The 18032-nt window shown below is 35.4% G+C and overlaps 1 protein-coding gene across 3 annotated transcripts in view; it reads right to left on the reverse strand.

Moving 5' to 3' along the window:
- Nucleotides 1–18032, reverse strand: part of RIMS2 (regulating synaptic membrane exocytosis 2) — a 340994-nt gene that overhangs the window by 194761 nt on the left and 128201 nt on the right. For 2 of the 3 annotated variants that reach the window (XM_009891810.1, XM_009891809.1), the window contains exons 9-11: nucleotides 9353–9483; nucleotides 6428–6599; nucleotides 5748–5901 (exon numbers count right to left, since the gene is read on the reverse strand). In XM_009891810.1, the coding sequence (XP_009890112.1) occupies nucleotides 5748–5901; nucleotides 6428–6599; nucleotides 9353–9483 (457 nt within the window). Of the gene's footprint in view, nucleotides 1–5747; nucleotides 5902–6427; nucleotides 6600–9352; nucleotides 9484–17749; nucleotides 17798–18032 lie in introns of all 3 variants that reach the window. The other variant, XM_009891808.1, reaches the window with a different exon arrangement.

Below are 18032 nucleotides of genomic sequence, written 5' to 3' on the forward strand. Positions count from 1 at the left end.
GCATGTTTCCGTTAAGTACAACTCGCTTACCTACTAGTGAACAGCATTATTATAATTCCCTCAAGTAAGGCTCAGTGACATTGCTTTAAAATTATCATACTGACTTACCATATTCACAACAAACTAAAAGGAAATTGCTGAGACGGCCAGCCACTGATTCTGCAGTAACATGAGACTCCACGGAGTTCCAAGGAAGTCAATAGCTTTCATTGGAAGACTGAGGTTTGAAATGCAGGGGCTCAGATTGCACCGAGTAAAGTTTCAGATACATTGTAATTAATTATTATTAAACTTTAATGATTTTGGTACTACCAAGTGGATCTCCTAATGTTCTACAGTATAGACTTGAAAATTTTAACATTTAAACAAGGGAAGAGAGGGCTTGAATCAACACTTATAACATTCAACTCATCTTAGATCTGATCGTACAGCAACAGAATTTTCAAAAACCCCTCTCAGCACCCAGCAATAACAAGTCGATCTAAAAATGTTTTTCAAAAATTACTAAGCAATGGGTTCCTTTATTTGCGTATTCAGTCTATCAATTTGTTTTTTCTAATCAAACTTAATAATTTTAACATATTAAAGTCTCACCATTGCCCCAGGATATATAGTCTGACTTGGGAAAATGTACAAAGCTGAAAACAGAAGATGACAATAAACTTTTAATGTGATTCAAAACACTTTGCTTATGCATTATAGAATTTTTTATTCCCATCTGAAGGAATAAATAAAATTTGGAAAAGGAATGTTATATATACTTTTTTGCATATTAGATGTAGATCTCTTCGCAGAACACAACTATACTAATTTTTTTTCCCACAGTTTAAATACTCATTACTCTAATTTCTCTACCTCCATATTTTTTTATATGCCTTAAGAATCATGAAACTCAGTGAATGGAGTCATCAATGACTTTAATTCTAAAAATAAAGTAATGAAAGTTAAATTCCCTTCAAAAGAAGGCTCCCTCGCAGTTGATTTGCAATTATTTTGATTCTGACTGATTCTCCTGGTGTTCAGTTCTTCAAAAAATAAAATTTGATCCACCATTTTGGACTTCTATATGTTGATTTCCAAACACCGTCATTTCTGAAGTCTCTCAGACCTTGTTTTCAGCGGTTTATCTCACATAAATTTACTACTTTTCCTTTACTAAGGATGCTTAAAATATAGAACTTCACTTTTCTTTTTCAAACCATACCGTGCATTCTCATGGCAATTAAAAGCTCTCCTTACACTGCTGTACACAGTTATGCTGTAACTAGAGACCTGAAAATGTCTGGTTTTACTGTTATTTTCATACTTCTTCTCTTGTTTTGGCATGTAGCTGTTATCTACACTGTACACCCACTCTATGTGGTCTGCAGATCAATAATTCAGACAGCTTGGTTTTAATCCTGCAAAATCTGACAGAAAAGTAGTGTCAGTTGCTTTTTAATCCTAAGTAATCAGGAAATTCTTGAAATACTTGAAGTAAAACAAAATCTGCTTCTAAAAGAAATTCAGAGTCAATATAAAACTAAAACCAACCATTGTTCATCAAAATACACAACTCAGTATTCTCTATCAACTAAACTGTACCAGCTGACATTGTACAAATGCACACATTACATGGAGATAACTATAAAATATTGAATAAGAATGTCTCAGATCCAATTTGATGTCTATTATCTCTGTATTCTGGGCTACATGGAGAGGAAGTAATTTTTTATTTGCACTCGCATGGTATAAACTCTGCTTGATTTCTGTATCGGTTCTCAATGAATAGTAATACTAACAATAACTTCCATCCCATTGATCCTAACAACTATGAACACAACATTGAAGCCACATTCAATTTTCAATGTAATCTGTAGTAAGCGTCTTACCAAATGTGAGATGGAACAATAATACTGCGGCCAAACCAATAACATGAATTCCCAAATATTTTTTAAAATAATCTTTAATTTTCTGTTTACAATCTCTTTTCAGAGGCAATTTAAAAAGAACTTCCTTTTGTAATTCTACTTAATGCTGTCTGGAATTCTTAAAGTATCGCTGATTTTAGGTCAAATATTAGAGAAAATGAAGCCATTTTGAAAATTCACTTCAAAAGTTCAGCATGATAAGTAAAATAGACCTACTCACTACCTCACATTTCACAGAAGAAAAAGCTTAAAATATACACATTGGATAAAACCCAGTCAGTTTATGAAAATCTGAAATATAATTAGCTGAAAAACCTAGTAAGTAATAATCCTATGTTCTTCACTAGTTCCAGTTTCTAAGTAGATGTCTTTCCAAAAATACAAAGGAAAAAGCATGGTAATGATCCTTCATCACTGGTAAGTCAATGGATTGTATGGATCAGATGACTGGGCAAGAGAAGGTGGACAGCTGGCTTAGATCAGTCTGTACCACAACATAATGCCCACTCAAAGCTATTGAGAGATAAATATGTGTAGAAACTAAGCTATTGTCTCTGAAATCTGGTTCTTAAATAATGGCGTATGGGGCTCTGGGGGAAGCTTGCACTTTGCTAGTGGCTATCTGTAGATATAAGAGTTCAGTCTTCAGGGACGACAGTCTGCTCTTCATCAGGAATGCTACAATTCAGTGGTATCAAAAAGAGAACAGAAGTGGTAAGTGTAGGTGGTTCTTTTAAACTACCTTCAGAGAATAACATTCAAGTATTGTCTTCAAATATATATGTATTTATAGCTACTTGGCAATCATGAAGATAGGAAAGGTTAGATGTGTAGATGGTGAGCAGGACTAGGGAAGTGATCATCCCCCTGTACTCGGCACATGTGAGACTCCACCTTGTGTACCGTGTTCAGTTTTGGGCCCCTCACTACAAGAAGGACATTGAGGTGTTCGAGCATGTTCAGAGAAGGGCAACGAAGCTGGTGAGGAGTCTGGAGGACAATTCTTATGAGGAACGACTGAGGGAACTGGGATTGTTTAGCCTGGAGAAGAGGAGGCTGAGGGGAGACCTTATCGCTCTCTACAGCTACCTGAAAGGAGGTTGTAGAGAGGTGGGGGCTGACCTCTTCTCCCTGGTGACAAGTGATAAGACAAGAGGAAATGGGTTCATCATCAGGTATTTCATATTGTAATCACTAATTCTATACAGAAAGGCATCACAGAAATTAACAAAAGGTGGGAGGACTGAACTGCTCAGACTTTTCAGCCCCAGAAATTGAAATCAGCCTACTGTGTAACAGCTTGTTATAGAAACTTGCTAAACATGCCTTGTCTTCATCCTGGAGATTTTTTTCACATTGTTGTAATGTGCCCCCAGATAACATCTTCTGTTTCTTATTCAGTTTAACTTAGTGTTCTTTTGAAACCTCCAAAGAAAGTAAAAGAACTAGACTTCTGTATATTATTAATATATTATAAATATCTTACTTAGCGAAGGCAGTCATAAGATGCTGTCTGCCATTCACCAGTCCCCTGGTGAGGACATTTAGGTTGGGAAGAAGGGCTTTTTGGAGGTCATCTGGTGCAACACCTGTTTCAGGCTTGGCCAACTGGCATTGTATTGCTTACAGCCATGTCCAGTTGAGTTCTGGATATGTTCAATAGGATATTCTACCACCTCTCCGGACACAAAGAAATACTTTTATTTCTACGTCAGAGGTGTGATGCCAATTTAAAAAAAAAATAAAATGTTTTTCAATTGCTAAATGGATTCTACTACCATTGCAGAACTCTGACCAGATGCTAATTTTCCATTTGGATACCTTTCCAGTCCCCAAAAATGAGGTATTTCAATTCCAAGAGATCTTGTTCTGTACATGTAAAACTATCTGTTTAAACAGAAAAGCATTTATGATGCACAAGGATTCAAGAAGTGCATATATTCCCAGGAAACTAGAGAAAATCCTTCTTTATGGGATGTCGATCTCAGTACAAATGCAAATAGCATAAATTATTGTAGGAGTATGTGAATTCTCCAGCAATCACAGTGAATGTCTAACACTGCTTATTTGGCTGAAGGTTTTAGAACCTCAAGTTGTCAATGTTCTGCTCTGGGAACAGATGGGCTAAATCATCTTCACTGAAAAGCAGGACTTCTAGACCAAATCTTAGTGTTTCACCAAACCAGATGTTTTTGTGAGTCCCTTCCTCTACATTTCCAGAAAGGCATACAAGATTGTTCAGTTGAGCCCATTATTCATATTAGCATTAGTAGCATTAAAAAAAACCTTACTGACTTCCAAATTCTGAGTCAGTATCATAGAACAGATCTTTAGTCAAGTATTATTACAATCTTTTCCAAAATAAAGCAGTTACTCTTTTATTCATTCTTCATGACAGTTACCTATTGCACAGACAGGGATTACTAAAAACAAACAGGATTTGTTTGCAGGACTGAATATTTCCGGAAAACCAGAATCTCACTAACTTCACCTTCCTTCCAGTTGTGACCAGTAACATTGGAAGAAACAGATGGGGCCAGTCTATATCGTTCCGTGGCTGGGGTGAACGAGACAATTTTTATTTTTTTTTTTATAATGGGAGGTAAAGGTCTTCCAACCTAAACAATTCTATGATTCCACAGAAGAGAAATAATTTTAAAACTTTACTTAAACAGTCACGGTACTTGAGAAGACTGAAGAGGACTGAATTGAAACGGAACTCCTTACCTGTTAACTATAATTTCTTTCCTTCTTTTGTGGATAAGTATAATCTTACAGTTTGAAGGCTATGCACTGTAACTCTCTGTTAACATATCTATGTCAGAAGATTATGATATGGAGCATTTTAATCCTTCTCATGATCCAGTGCACAGACACAAAAACTGTCAACTACTTGAAATACTTACATACAAGGGATTATTTAATAAAGAATCCACATAGAAAATATGAAATATCCAAGCTTGTTTGTGTGGCTACTCATGCATACGTTTCTGTGAGTTTGTTTGTAATATATTCACACCACGCTCACATATAATGACTCAAAAACCCCCAAATAATTCTTAGAAATAGTTTTTGGTTTATTGGGGTTTTGTTTGGGTTTGTTTATTGTTTTTTTTTTGTCAGTGTCAACTAATATTTTATGAAGCTAATTCAGTGAAGGATAGCTTTAAATCACTGACAGTACTGAGCAGTTAAACTAGAGAAATAATGACGTATTAAGAAAACAGTTTTTCACCCTTTACTGTCTTATTCTTATGCATCTATTTTTATTAGCATACTGTATATACTCTATTTTCAAAATATCTACCGATAACATCCAACCAATGTGAACCAAGTATACCAAACTCTACAAAATAGAATTTTAAGAGAAATTCCATTTCTGAATGTAACCACATAAAAGAGTATCAAAACAAGGCAACAGGCCATGGTATTAAGTTAGGTATATATGATGTTATATACAAGTCACTTTCTTTTTAACAAGTATGAGCTAAAGAGAAAGGTACTGCACATTCACTTTTGGTTACACAATGAAATAATAAACATAATATAGAAGATAGGACTTCAAGATAAAACAGCACATTGCAAAAGACCAAGATAATTTGCTCAAGCTCAGAATCTGAACTAGGTAGTCTCATACGAAAAAACTGGTGTATTGCACAGTGTTCAATATTACCATTTGTAGCATGTCAGATTCTCATCAATAACCATAAATGACCTAACTCATACCAGCTACAAATGAACACACAAATTCTGTCAGCTTCCGATCTACAAATACGGAATATACTTTACACGTTAATTCAAATGAACTATACACAAAGTGTAACACTAACAACCTACTTTGTAACCTCCGTGTGGGACTCTCACCATGAAGTTGTCTGCGTGGCAAATATGGTGAGGGATGGGGAAGTGGCAATGAAGAGACATCATGTGTTTGAAGTTTGTACCAGTGAGGTTCATCATCTAGTAATGCTGTCTCTAACTCAATAAGAATCTAAAAAAGAAAAAATGGTTAAAAGTAGGAAAGCATTACATAACAGAATATTTTAAAATAGATATGTTCATAAATTTTATTCTATTGTTCTCGTATTGTTAAGGACTTTGCCTGAAGTTTTATAAAAACCTTGCATTTAATATGAAAGGAGTTCCCATGCCTTTTACAGCACTAAATGTACCAAAAAAATATTTCACAAAACCTTTGATACCTTATGAAAATCTTTATAGCATTCAAATATCTTGTAGCAACTTAGCCAGCAAGATTCCAACATTTTGACAAAATACAACTACGGATAATATGGATTTTACTGAACAATTCTAAAAGAAATTGAGAAACCATCAGTACTATGTCATAAGTGCGAGATCACTATTTGTTTACTGTTAAGTGAAATAAGGACAAATACAACAACTTAAAACAGTTTTGCTTTGCTATATTTAATTTCTTTTTTTTTTTCAAAAACATTGTATCTAGACATGAATATGTGAGCAACTGTATTCTAAAATAACTACCAATAATTGTGTACCTCTCCTAAAAATTCACTTTCTTCCTCTCGAACTCGTGCTTGGTCCCAAAGAGTAATTTCTAACATTCGTTCTCTAAACTCTCTCCGATGAACTGGAGAATAAATGAATGTCTGATTCCACTTGGGTTCCAATGTTTTCTTTACTGTTTTTGTTCTTCTTTTATTTTTATCACTGCAAAAAACAATTAAATATTAAAAATGTTCAAAAGACAATATACTGTAATAAGTATATCATGGAGAGCAGGAAATCTTAAATCAGCGCTACATTTTGTAGTATTCTGGGCACTATATGTCATGATCTATGATAAAATAAAGTTCAGCACATACATTCAGGATAATTCATAACTTCATATTAAAAACTAAGGTTAGGTAATTTCCAGTTCATGTGCCAATTCCAATTTTAAGAAGTTCCCTGACAAACAGAAATGTTTTAATATCTTTGTTTTGGAAACAGCATTTTATAAAGCAAAACATACTTCTATAAATGGGATTTCCATGAGGCGCAGTCTGACAGTAGAACACGTATGCAGACAACATTGGGCATAGCAAAAATCTGCATTTCAGATAAACGAGCCAGCTGGTTCACTCAAGCTTCCAGTCCTACAGCAGCTGACAAACTGCAGAGCAAGAGGGAGCAGCTGGCCCACATGAAGGAATGGTCAGGGAGCTGCGGGCTCTGCGGGGTTTTCCTAAGGGCTCCACAGCTGGGAAATCAGAAGCCCTGAGAATGAGTTCCATGTCTTTTTACAGCAGCACTGGAAGGAACAGTGTTCTCAAAACAGCTCCTGAAATCCTTTGGGTCACCCCGAGGATCCACCCAGGTTGAAGGTGGATCTCCACTAAAAGGCCGGCCTTATGTTTTGGAGCTCAATGAGGACTCCATGCAAGGCTACCATAGAACTCTGGGCTCCGGCTCCAGGGCGTTGTTGAAAGCAATGTGTTTTGCAGAATATTTCTGCTTCAAGGAATTAATTTTTTTCTGACAGAAACAAGTTTTGCTGGAGAACACCCACGCTCCTTCTACTGAGAATACTGGTAAGAGCTTCTCATAACAACGCTTAATATTAAACCTACTGATTGCAGCATAATGCAGCTGTGATACTAAATTATGTGGATTTTTTAATATGGCAATGCAGATACTGTTTGCTAGTACTTACAACTGTAATATAGTTATTGCATTTCTGAACTGTTACTTAGAAGCTGGATCAAAATAACTAAGAAATAATACTTTTAGACACACTGTTAAATAATGTAATTATTTCTAATGTACTAAAGACTTGTTTACTCTTGAGAACTGAAATAAGTTACAGTGGACAAGCTTTTCCAATGAAATTTGTTTAATCAAAGAGGTTCAGTATCTTCACCTAACTGAATGCTAGACGTATTTAAGTGTATTTTACCTCTAGCATGTTTCCTTCAACTAGACGAGAAATACATCGTTGCTTACTTAGCTTTTACTTCTAAGGAAAGGAAAATGAATTTGCATGCCAGAAAAAAACCCACAATTTAATAAGACCAATTGCCAATTCTTATATAAATGATAGAAAACACATATAGTAATTGAAGAAAAAGTTCTGAATGCTTCACATAAATGGGAAACACCAGTACAGCATAATAAAATTTCATGTTATGTAACTTCTTGTATAGGTATACTTGAAAGCATTTAATTAAATATTTTTCTTCTGTGTATTTTTAGTTATTACAACTTCCATTGTGAAGCATTCTGAACACAGACATTTTTGGTAGCTTTATTAATCTTGAAAAAGCAGATAAAATAATTTAAGCAGACCTGATTCTCAGTTTAGCACAGCTTCAGCATCCCCAAACACACTACAGCAATTTGAATAAACTAAGAATCTAGTCCAACAGTTCAAATATTGGTGAGCCCAAGACAATGCAACCAAAACATTTTTGTCATTAATGACACAGCAAATTATGCAGTCACAGAAAATATTCTTGTCAACATACGGCACACAATGAAAGTGAAAAACCAGTGTCTTCCAAAATGCTGAATAGCTTTAAATCCCACTGAAGTCAGTTGGTACTGAAGATAGTTAACATCTTCCCAGTTTAGATATTAGGAAAAGCAAAGGATGTAAAAACATAAACTGTAAAGTTACATCCTGTTCTACAGATTCAGCAATCCAATGATCAATCTTTTATACACCGAGTCAGGTTAAATCTTTGAATTACTTTGTTGATACACTACAAAATAAAGGTAAACATTTTCCCCTACTAACACAATCTGAAGAAATATCAATTTAAAAAAAAATCAAGGAGGAACCCATTATCCCCTTTGCCATTCTTCCCATGACCTAAGTGGAAATGGCAGAAAATCATTGTCTGAAAATAAAGAAGCTATTCAGGAATCAGGATTCCTACCACAGTTTAGTTTTCCCTAAATGCATATATAATGCCAGTCCAGATTAATATGAGTCCTGAGCCTTGGAGGATGTTTTCAAGGTGCATCTGGGAAGTCTCAACTGAGTCATTTTCAGCCTTAACTCACTTATATCATGATATGAAATCTATGGGTTTCAGATGACAAAACTGCTGGACTGATCAGTCCAGAAATCTGTGAACTTAACTTTGTAGCATTTTCTTTGCACTAGACAGGAATAACTGTTGGAGAAACTAAGGGCATTATAAAACCCCAGCAACATTCTTTGCAAATAACAGATCCCCCCATGCAATGACATATGTTTACTTTTCCTTTTCTAATAGGTATTTAATAAAATATCCAGTGAAAGTAAATTTGTGTTAAGTGTTCTAAGACACATTGCGGTTACATAGCATGTTCAATAAAGAAACTCCAAACTGTAAGATTTTTCTGTATGTGTATGACCAGTAAACTCAGCAGTTCATGCCATATGAGTATCAGACTAACTCTTACTCAAATGTTCCTTGTCTTTGTGTTCACCCTACCTTCTGTCTGGAAGAAAGTAAATTTTAACATAAGGATTCCTTGGCCTCCCATCTTCCCTTGAAGGAAGATCCTTTGCTCCCAGTATTGTCACTATTAACTGATGACCAACCTTGTCATACCACAGTTTTATCTGTAATGAGAAAATATTAATTAGTGAACTCATTTCTACAACAAACCAGCATATTAATCCTTAAAATTATTTTTTCTCATAAGCTTCTATTTATATTGGTTACTTAAACAGAAAATATCATGTTCTACTTTGTATTTCTAACAAAGCATAAAAATAAATTAATATTATAATAGCTTCAGTATGTACCAGGAGTTACTCTTTTTTAAAAACCCTGTACAATAAGTACATTATTTCCTACTAATTGTTTTTCACATGGTGCTCTGGTTAGGATTATTCTCTCTTGGCAGTGACACTGTATTACTTGCATTACTGATGTATGGTATTCATACATATACATTTCTAAGGAGTTTATGCACAATGAATGAATGAATTTATCATGTCCTGTTGTGCTGGAAAGACTATGGGATAAGACCATAAATACTTCAAATCTCTAAATGTTTTTCGAAATGTTGAAAATCATATAAGCCCTCCAGAAATTGTAAGATAAAGAGGCTCAGTAGTCAAACCCTCTTCACAGTCCTACTCAGCAACAACAAGGCAAAAACTACCATTACTTATCTGCAGAAATTATTGTTAATCAGTCTTAGACTCTGCTATCCTTTTTTACTACAGTCCTTTGAAGCTGCTATTTAGCTATTTCAGTTTGAATACTATAGCTGCAAATGCATTATTCAAGGAGAAGATATACCTACTTTAGAGCACTTGCAGTGGAAGGGGGAAACAGTGCAGTTAGGAAAAAACAAAGCTTTACAAATAGCTAGAGAGTCATTACATGGTGGTACCACTGCAGTATCATTAACTAGAGCTGACAGAGAAGGCTCCCTTCATGGGGTTTGCCTGAGACAGAGGACAAACTAGGACATTCAAAGGAAACACTGACCCTGCCTGAAACTAAGGGAATCAAAGAGGATAATGTCCAACTCCAAACCTAACCAACCAGTGCACCTTTAGTCATGAATATACCCTAGCTAAGGTAACCATAACTAGGAGAAGGTGCACTTTCTGTGGAGGTCATCTTGCACCATTTCAGAGACAAGGTCTCCTTCTCTTGTCATAGCTCCTCATCTTCAGCATTTCAGTCACTTAGAGAAAGGTCTTGATGCAATTCTCAAGACTTTTGACCCACCAACAAGAGGCTGACTTATCTTTCTGCCATTTTTAATACTTACTCAGTGTGAGATTACACTAAGACACACCAACTCATTCAACGGTGGTATTGTATTTCTTCCTTCTCCATTACTTTGTCACATCTTGCAACTCCCATAGCCCCCAACCACTAGTGTTTGAATGTATATTAAAAAGGGGAGTATACTTGTCCTCTATTATCGTGCTGTTAGCCCTACTACTGACTTCATAGGGTTCTGCTACCAACAGTAGATCTGTTGCTACTAAAGCTGAAAAATGTGTGAGAGAAATTATCCTTATTCAAGAGACTTCTAGATGCTGTTCCTACATTACCACAAAGCAAGGGGCTTTGTCAGTGTTTTTGCTAAACTGAGAATTATCTGGGCTATTAGGTATCTTCATCCAGCTACAGATCACAAGTAGAAAGCTTTGCACCAACTTTATGAATCCAAAGCAAAGCTTTAATGACCTCCAAAGTGCAAGTCAACTTAAATGTTCTCTGACACTAAATCTATCCACCCACAGTCTTACTTGTGAGTCCTCGAGCAAAGGACATACTTGACTAGTCCCACACCCTGAGGGGAGTAGCACTGAATACTATCTTCATCTGCTTTTTTGGGAAAAATTATACTTGCTTAAGCAGAATGCGATGTATTTGAGATCCAGCCACTATCACAAAATGTGACTGAATGAAGGTGAGATAATCCAGACATGGATGCCAAAATAGAACCGAACTATGCATTCATATTCAAGTTAAATATTTTTTTGCTATATTAGTTTCAGACTGAATTTTTGCAGGAAAACTTCAGCCAAGATGTTTGGAGAATGATTCTAAGCAGAACGTTAAGTTGCCTGACGCCATTTATTTGAGATGCTCTAACACCTGTGTTTTGGAACAAGAACTTGAAATTTTCATTGACTTATACCTTCTAGTTTTCTTTTGATGCTCTGAAAAAAAAAATATGGAAAAACTTGTACATAATGGGCATATAATTCCCTAAAATTCCCTGCTATTTGGCTTGTTACAGGAAAGGTCAGGAGGCAGAATTATGACCAGAAGGCTCTTTTCTGTGTTCACACTGCTAGCACTCCAGTATACAATACAGGCACTTGCAACCCAAGAAGTCATTTGACTTGGATGCAAAGAGAAGAAAGGAAGAAACTGGGAGTGAGAGAACGGACAAAGAACCCCATGGAGGGGAGGACAGGATTGCATTCTCCTGGGGTTAGAAGACGAAAGAAGGGACAAATCAGAAACTGTTTTAGAAGTACTGGGAAAGTAAAAGATACAGGATGCTTCTTAGTGAAACACAGGAAGAATGGAGCCACTAATGTCAGGGACCATAAAAGAATACAGCGGCAAAAACAGACTGAATGAGAGAAATGAAATAAGTTTAAAAAAGAACCAGCCATTCTGTAACGGGCACAAAACATGTTGCACAGAGAAACTGGGATGAAAGAAAATCTGACAGGAAGTCAAGGCAGGAAACTGGAAAGGAAAGTGAGAAACAAGGAGTTAGACTAGCATACTGAACACGGAAAATGAGTTTGGGACTAGGACTGATCTAATTCTGACTCTCCTGTGCATAAGTTTTATGTCAATATTTGGATGTTACAGTATTTTCCTACAAGAACCTTGTCTTTTCTATTCAGAAGGAAAGGACAGCCATTGAAGACAGGCAGGTACAGTCCAAGAGGACTGAATTCCATCCCTTCCTCTTTCCCAGAGCTCTTGTGTATTGAGGGGTGGATCCCTTAAAACATTTCTAGAGGCATTTACAAATTGCATGTTCTTCATTGTCTGGGAGCCTGGCATGAGACCCTGGAGCCTGATTTGTAGTGCAAAGTAAAGTGTCAGAATTGAAGTCTGAGGTGTGTATTATGTCTGGACAGAACCTGGTTGTCTCAGACTCTGATCATAGTTTCTCAATTCTCAATTAACAAATGCAGGACAATCCTACCACACCTGATAGAATATTATATATATTGTATTTTGTGTAGTAAACATGGGATAGCACATGTATAACAGAAAAGCTGATGAGGAAATTATTTTTTTTTCTTTTATAGGTTTGTTGAGTGCTAGACAGAAAAGACTCCTAACACCAAAAAGTGAAGAACATTTAATTATTCAATCCAAAGGGTGAAAGCCCCACAAGACTTCACAGGTGCGATGCTCAGCACTGAAAGACTTAAGCAGCTAACTAATCAAGCGGAATCTACAAACCCCCCATTCAGGAGTTTTTAACACTTGCAGGAATGGCACTTTTAAAAGCTTAGAACATCTAAGAAACTGTGACCATACAATCCTGATCTAAACAAAGAGAAGGCTAAAATTACAACACATAAAATACACCACAGGAAAACCATGCTGGCTGATGTTAATGTGTAAAAACTTCTTGAATAGGATTTTTTTGACCTAGATAATTTAGGATGTAAGCACCAAAAATTCACTTAGAAAACCGGATAACCTGAATGCTTTCTAAAGATCTTAGTGCTGAAGTCCTGGAAACTTAATTGCCACACACATGCTCATAACACTTCTGTTCCCTAGGCTATTCCCTAGGCAGATATGCACCTAATTCTTTACTAAATTTCCCTTGTAACCTACATTTAGGCAAACAGGCATCTAAACTGAATGCATCCTGAAATTGTGAGATGGTCTGTCATCCACAGAGAGGTGCATCTGCTGCACTCCTTGAGACAGGCTTCCAGGAAAGAACACCTGCCATGCAGAGTGCAAGAAATAAAAACTCTTCAGCAGTCAGATAATGAAGGGAGTAACCAGGGAGGAGAAGAGATGAGGGTCTGTTCTCATCTTTGTAGGATTCTTTCTGTTTTGTAACCAAAGTGGTCTAATACAAGATCAGTACGCATTCTGGGTAACAGGTCTGGAATTTGCTACACTAAAATTAAGCTTTCTTTGCTACCACCACACACTTCTATTCCAGCCACAAAATATCTCAGCTTCAGATGAGACTTCGTACTCCAGAGAAGAAAAGGACCTTCAACAGCACATTTAAAGGCAGTTTTATTAAAGGCACTTTTTTGAGAGACAGGTTCAATCTCTTCAGTCTAAACACAGCTTAAACCACAGATGTCCTGTTCTGGAATGAGTCTCCTACACACGGAACAGTATATAAAAGCAGCTATTCCTTTTTGGTCCTCTATAGCCTCAGAAGAAGATGCCTTTCTCTGGAGAATTGGCTCGCCCTCTGGAGTAGCCGGTTTCAAATAGAGTTAACGGGAATGGGTGTCCTTTATTTGGGCTGGAACACTCACTGCAGATATTGAGGTACTTAGTTCATTCCTTCACCTGTACAAGTCTAAGCTCCTCCCCAGAGTACCTCAGACATATTTGAAACTAGCATAAGTTATATAATTTAAACACATAAATTCAGTTTTCTAGATTTCATCTTTTGTCTTTTAGATCTCAACTAGAAATTTTGTTCGCAGCACCAATTGAGGTCAGAGTTCTAGAAAAGAAATGATCACGTAATTAGAACTCTACATATATATATACTCTAATACATATTTGTAAGAGAAATCACTTAAGAAAATCTAGATAATATTATTATTGCCACTTCCTACATTCCTATCTCATGAATGTTTGACTTTTTGCTTAACTATGCAACTCTAATGTGGTTTTATGTAAAGCACATACAGGCACACCATATCTTAAGTGGTAACTTTAGATTTAAAAACAGAGAATATTTGAAGCTTTCAACCCTATGCTACACTTTATTTCTTTATTTGTTATATAAGGGTTGCCTCACAAATCTCATGGAAAAGAGATAAAACCTGTGCCACTGGGAGAGACTGCCTGCCCTGCAGCTTGATTTCTACCACCACAGCCTACTCAAATATGACCAGGTTTGAGAGACATCTGGCCAGTCATTTTTGTTCTTCTGTTGTTCATTATAATTTTTCCTGTAACCTATATAGCTGTTTATTAGTGTAATATTTTGAAACTGATATACTATTCTTTCTTTCTCACATTATTCTGAAAGAAGAGATACACCAGCAGGATCTGTTGTTGAAAAAAAAATTAATATAATTCTCAGTTTATTTTAAAAAATGCTTACAGCCATTATCTCATTTGGACTTAAGCTTATGTAGATGCAGAAATTGCCCTGAAATGGTAAAGTCTTTGGCATAGCTGAGTTGAGCTTTGGATGTTGTTAAACATACGTCTAACAAATCCTGACTACTGAGGTTTGCTAAACCAAACTATTATTGTTGTCTGCTTCAGTTGCTGTCTGATAGGCTGGAAAAAATACAAGAAAAAACTGTCAAATTGAAGAGCTTCTAGGATAGGAAGGCCAGAAAATTATAGAGATATTTAGGCTGCCCTAATCTAGATTTCTTTCAAAAATTTCTTTTTTAGTGGCTTCATCTCGATTTCAACAATGCCAAAGAGATGCCTGCATATATTTTTATACATGACCAAATATACTGATGTTCTGTATTAAAGCCAAAAGGATGTCTGAAATTTTTCAAGTTAGAAAAAAACCCAGTGGCTTCATGGCAAGTCTGGCTCAGAAGGAAGCTCCACCAAGTAAACAAGAGATACTGCATGAAAAACACAAATGTAAGAGCAGATCGTTCCTTACAAAGATATCACCAAGCATCACTTTGGAAGTTAGAAAATTGCTGGTATGCTACCGAATCTAAAAGTTCAGGAAATAAATGCTCACTTTTCCAAGTACTTTAGAATTAGTAAAGGTTCAGTAGAAGGGTGCATGGTAGGAAAAAGAAAAGGAAATTGTGTGCTTTTCTTCCAAATAAAAAATAAAGATAGTTTTTAAATCATTCAGTGATACAAGAGCTAGAAAATGAATGGAATGACATGGAGAGAAGTGTGGAAGAGGAACTTGTGCCAGAATCTGGGACATTTATCACCAGGATCAGTTTCAGACTAACAAGTAAAGAAGATGCAAGCAAGAATAAATATGTGCATTTCTTGATGAGAGCAATGAAACAAATAGGTATAAACAGAAATGTTTGGAGAACCTCATTCTTGTAGGGAATTCTACAGACACAGCTATACCACATCCCACAATGTAATGTATACCTCCTGACAGCCATAAACAACAGCTCAGAGCTCTGAGTTAGCTAATTTCTTATGCCAAAAAGTAACCAGAGTTCCGCACGGCTGCTGGACTGCTTCTAATACCCTTGTTTAAAGATCACTGGAGAACTTCTGTTCTTCTCCACAGCCTGCATTGTAACCACATCTTGTATTAATCCATTTTAAACTATCTACCATCCCTACTAAAAGTGGGCAGATGGGGGACTTCGTGTTTCAGTCTAGCTGTAAAGATGTTGCCAAGGTCATAAGTTTCAGTTCTTCAGGAATTCTTGTCACAAACATTATGTTTAGCTTTGACTGTTACTGAGCTCTGCAAAAAACTGTTAGAGAGGTCCACAATGACTCCACAGACATTGTGCAGAAACAAAATTGGGGCTAAAGACAATCTTTATCTACAAGATCAAAAAAAATCCAACCAGAAGTGAGAGAGTAAGCCTCATACACTTTCACCTCTTGCTGGATATTGTCTACCAAACATTACGCTTGCTTTCTTTTCTTAAATGACTGCCATAATCATTTGATCAAAGTAATTTATTTTTTTTTTATTAGAGGATATTAGTCTAAGTAGAGCTGTCAATTTTTATGCCTATTTCTTTATTTTATATAATGTGATTAAAATAAGGAACTACTACGTTACTTCTACATTACAGTATTTCATGAAACATGCAGGTTTCAGGCAGACCTGAAAAATCATCATATCATTTCTCAATTTATTTTGCACATCTCTAAAAAGAAAATAAATATTAAAAGACTACTTATGTCATGCACAATATTTACCTTTATGAACTACTTAACAACTCGTGGTTGAATTTGTACCCCTCTTTGATTTCATTACCACGAGCAGAAGTCAACTTTCTTATTCATGCTAAAGGATGTTTTAAATTTTTAATGCAAAGCCAGTTTATGTCAGTAGCACATAATAATATGTTAACCTAAAACATTACTAACAAGACATTAGTTTTTTAATCTCAATTTTTTTCTTAGAATTTTTATTTTGAATTTATATTTAAGCAGTTGTGAGGACTACTTTCGGGAAAAATATATTGTGAAAAAAATGTACTTTATCAAATATGAGTCATAACCAAACCATTTCCTACAGTCTTATTTAGAATTCCTTTATAAATATATACGATCTTTTTCTATTTCAATATGAAATTTAGTCATCTCATTCTGATCATTTAGATCATCCTTTATATCTTTCCTTGAGCAGTTGATCAAACAAGAGAAACATTTATACAGCTCCCACACAAAAGATTAACATCTCCATAAAGATATTTTGTAAGAAAAGCAGATAATATTCTATTTACAAAAAACTGAAAAACATGCAGCAAAGCAAGATAAGCACTGTAACGTATTAGTAAAACCTAGTTTTGCATTAATCTACAATACTTTAGGAGTTTCCTAATGAAAAAAGGCAAACAACTTGTACCTAAACAGAATTCTGAAGCTAAATAAATTCAGTAACAAAATGGCAGAATTCAGAATTTTTTTCAGAATTCAGATTTTTTTATTTAAATAGAGTTTTGGTTATTTTGATGTACATTTAAAATGCAAGAACCAAGTTTCATACAGAAGAAATGTGTTTCTTTAAACAAGGTACAAATTTTTTGCCTGTCTTCCACTCAAGGCGCTACTATTACTTGGAAAATGCAAAAAAGGATGTGTTAAGTAATGACAATGAATGATTTAAAGAGACATTCATCTTTATATAATGACCTCAAGCACAAAATTATTTATTGCTTAAACAGTACACACATTTTGTATGTGGGATGCAAAGCCACCATCAGTATTGAAACCTGTATGAGTTTAATATTGAGTAAACAACAAACAACTAGTTGTCTCTTTAAATTTTAATTGAATATTTTAATCCCCATGCAGAATTTTACAAGCTGCTCACAAGATGACATGAAACTTGTTAATATGGCTTAAAGCAACACACTAAAAATATGGGAAAACGGACTATAATGTAACGTTTTCCTACTATGCATTTTCCATAACAAACAAAAGAAAAAACCACAACTTTAGTTTCTGTCAGGCAGACGAAGTCTTTACCTGAACCCTAGGAACAAAAGGCGTTGTTCTTCTACTAAGGCTTTGGCTCTGGTAAGCAAAATTAAAGAAAAAGCAATAAAACAAAACCAAAAAGGACAACACGCTGGAAACTAAAAGACCAAAAGTAAAAACAAAGACACACAACTATTACTTTAAACACAGCTTTACACCAAAAACATATTTATCTAACACAAAGTATTTTAATGCAATGCATAAATTAAATCTGCAAATCTGTTACCAAATCATATAAAACCCTGTGATGGAAATTCTGGTCTTAGGGAAG

This window comes from Charadrius vociferus, unplaced genomic scaffold, assembly GCF_000708025.1.
Source record: "Charadrius vociferus isolate BGI_N301 unplaced genomic scaffold, ASM70802v2 scaffold15, whole genome shotgun sequence".
NCBI classification, from domain to species: Eukaryota; Metazoa; Chordata; class Aves; order Charadriiformes; family Charadriidae; genus Charadrius; species Charadrius vociferus.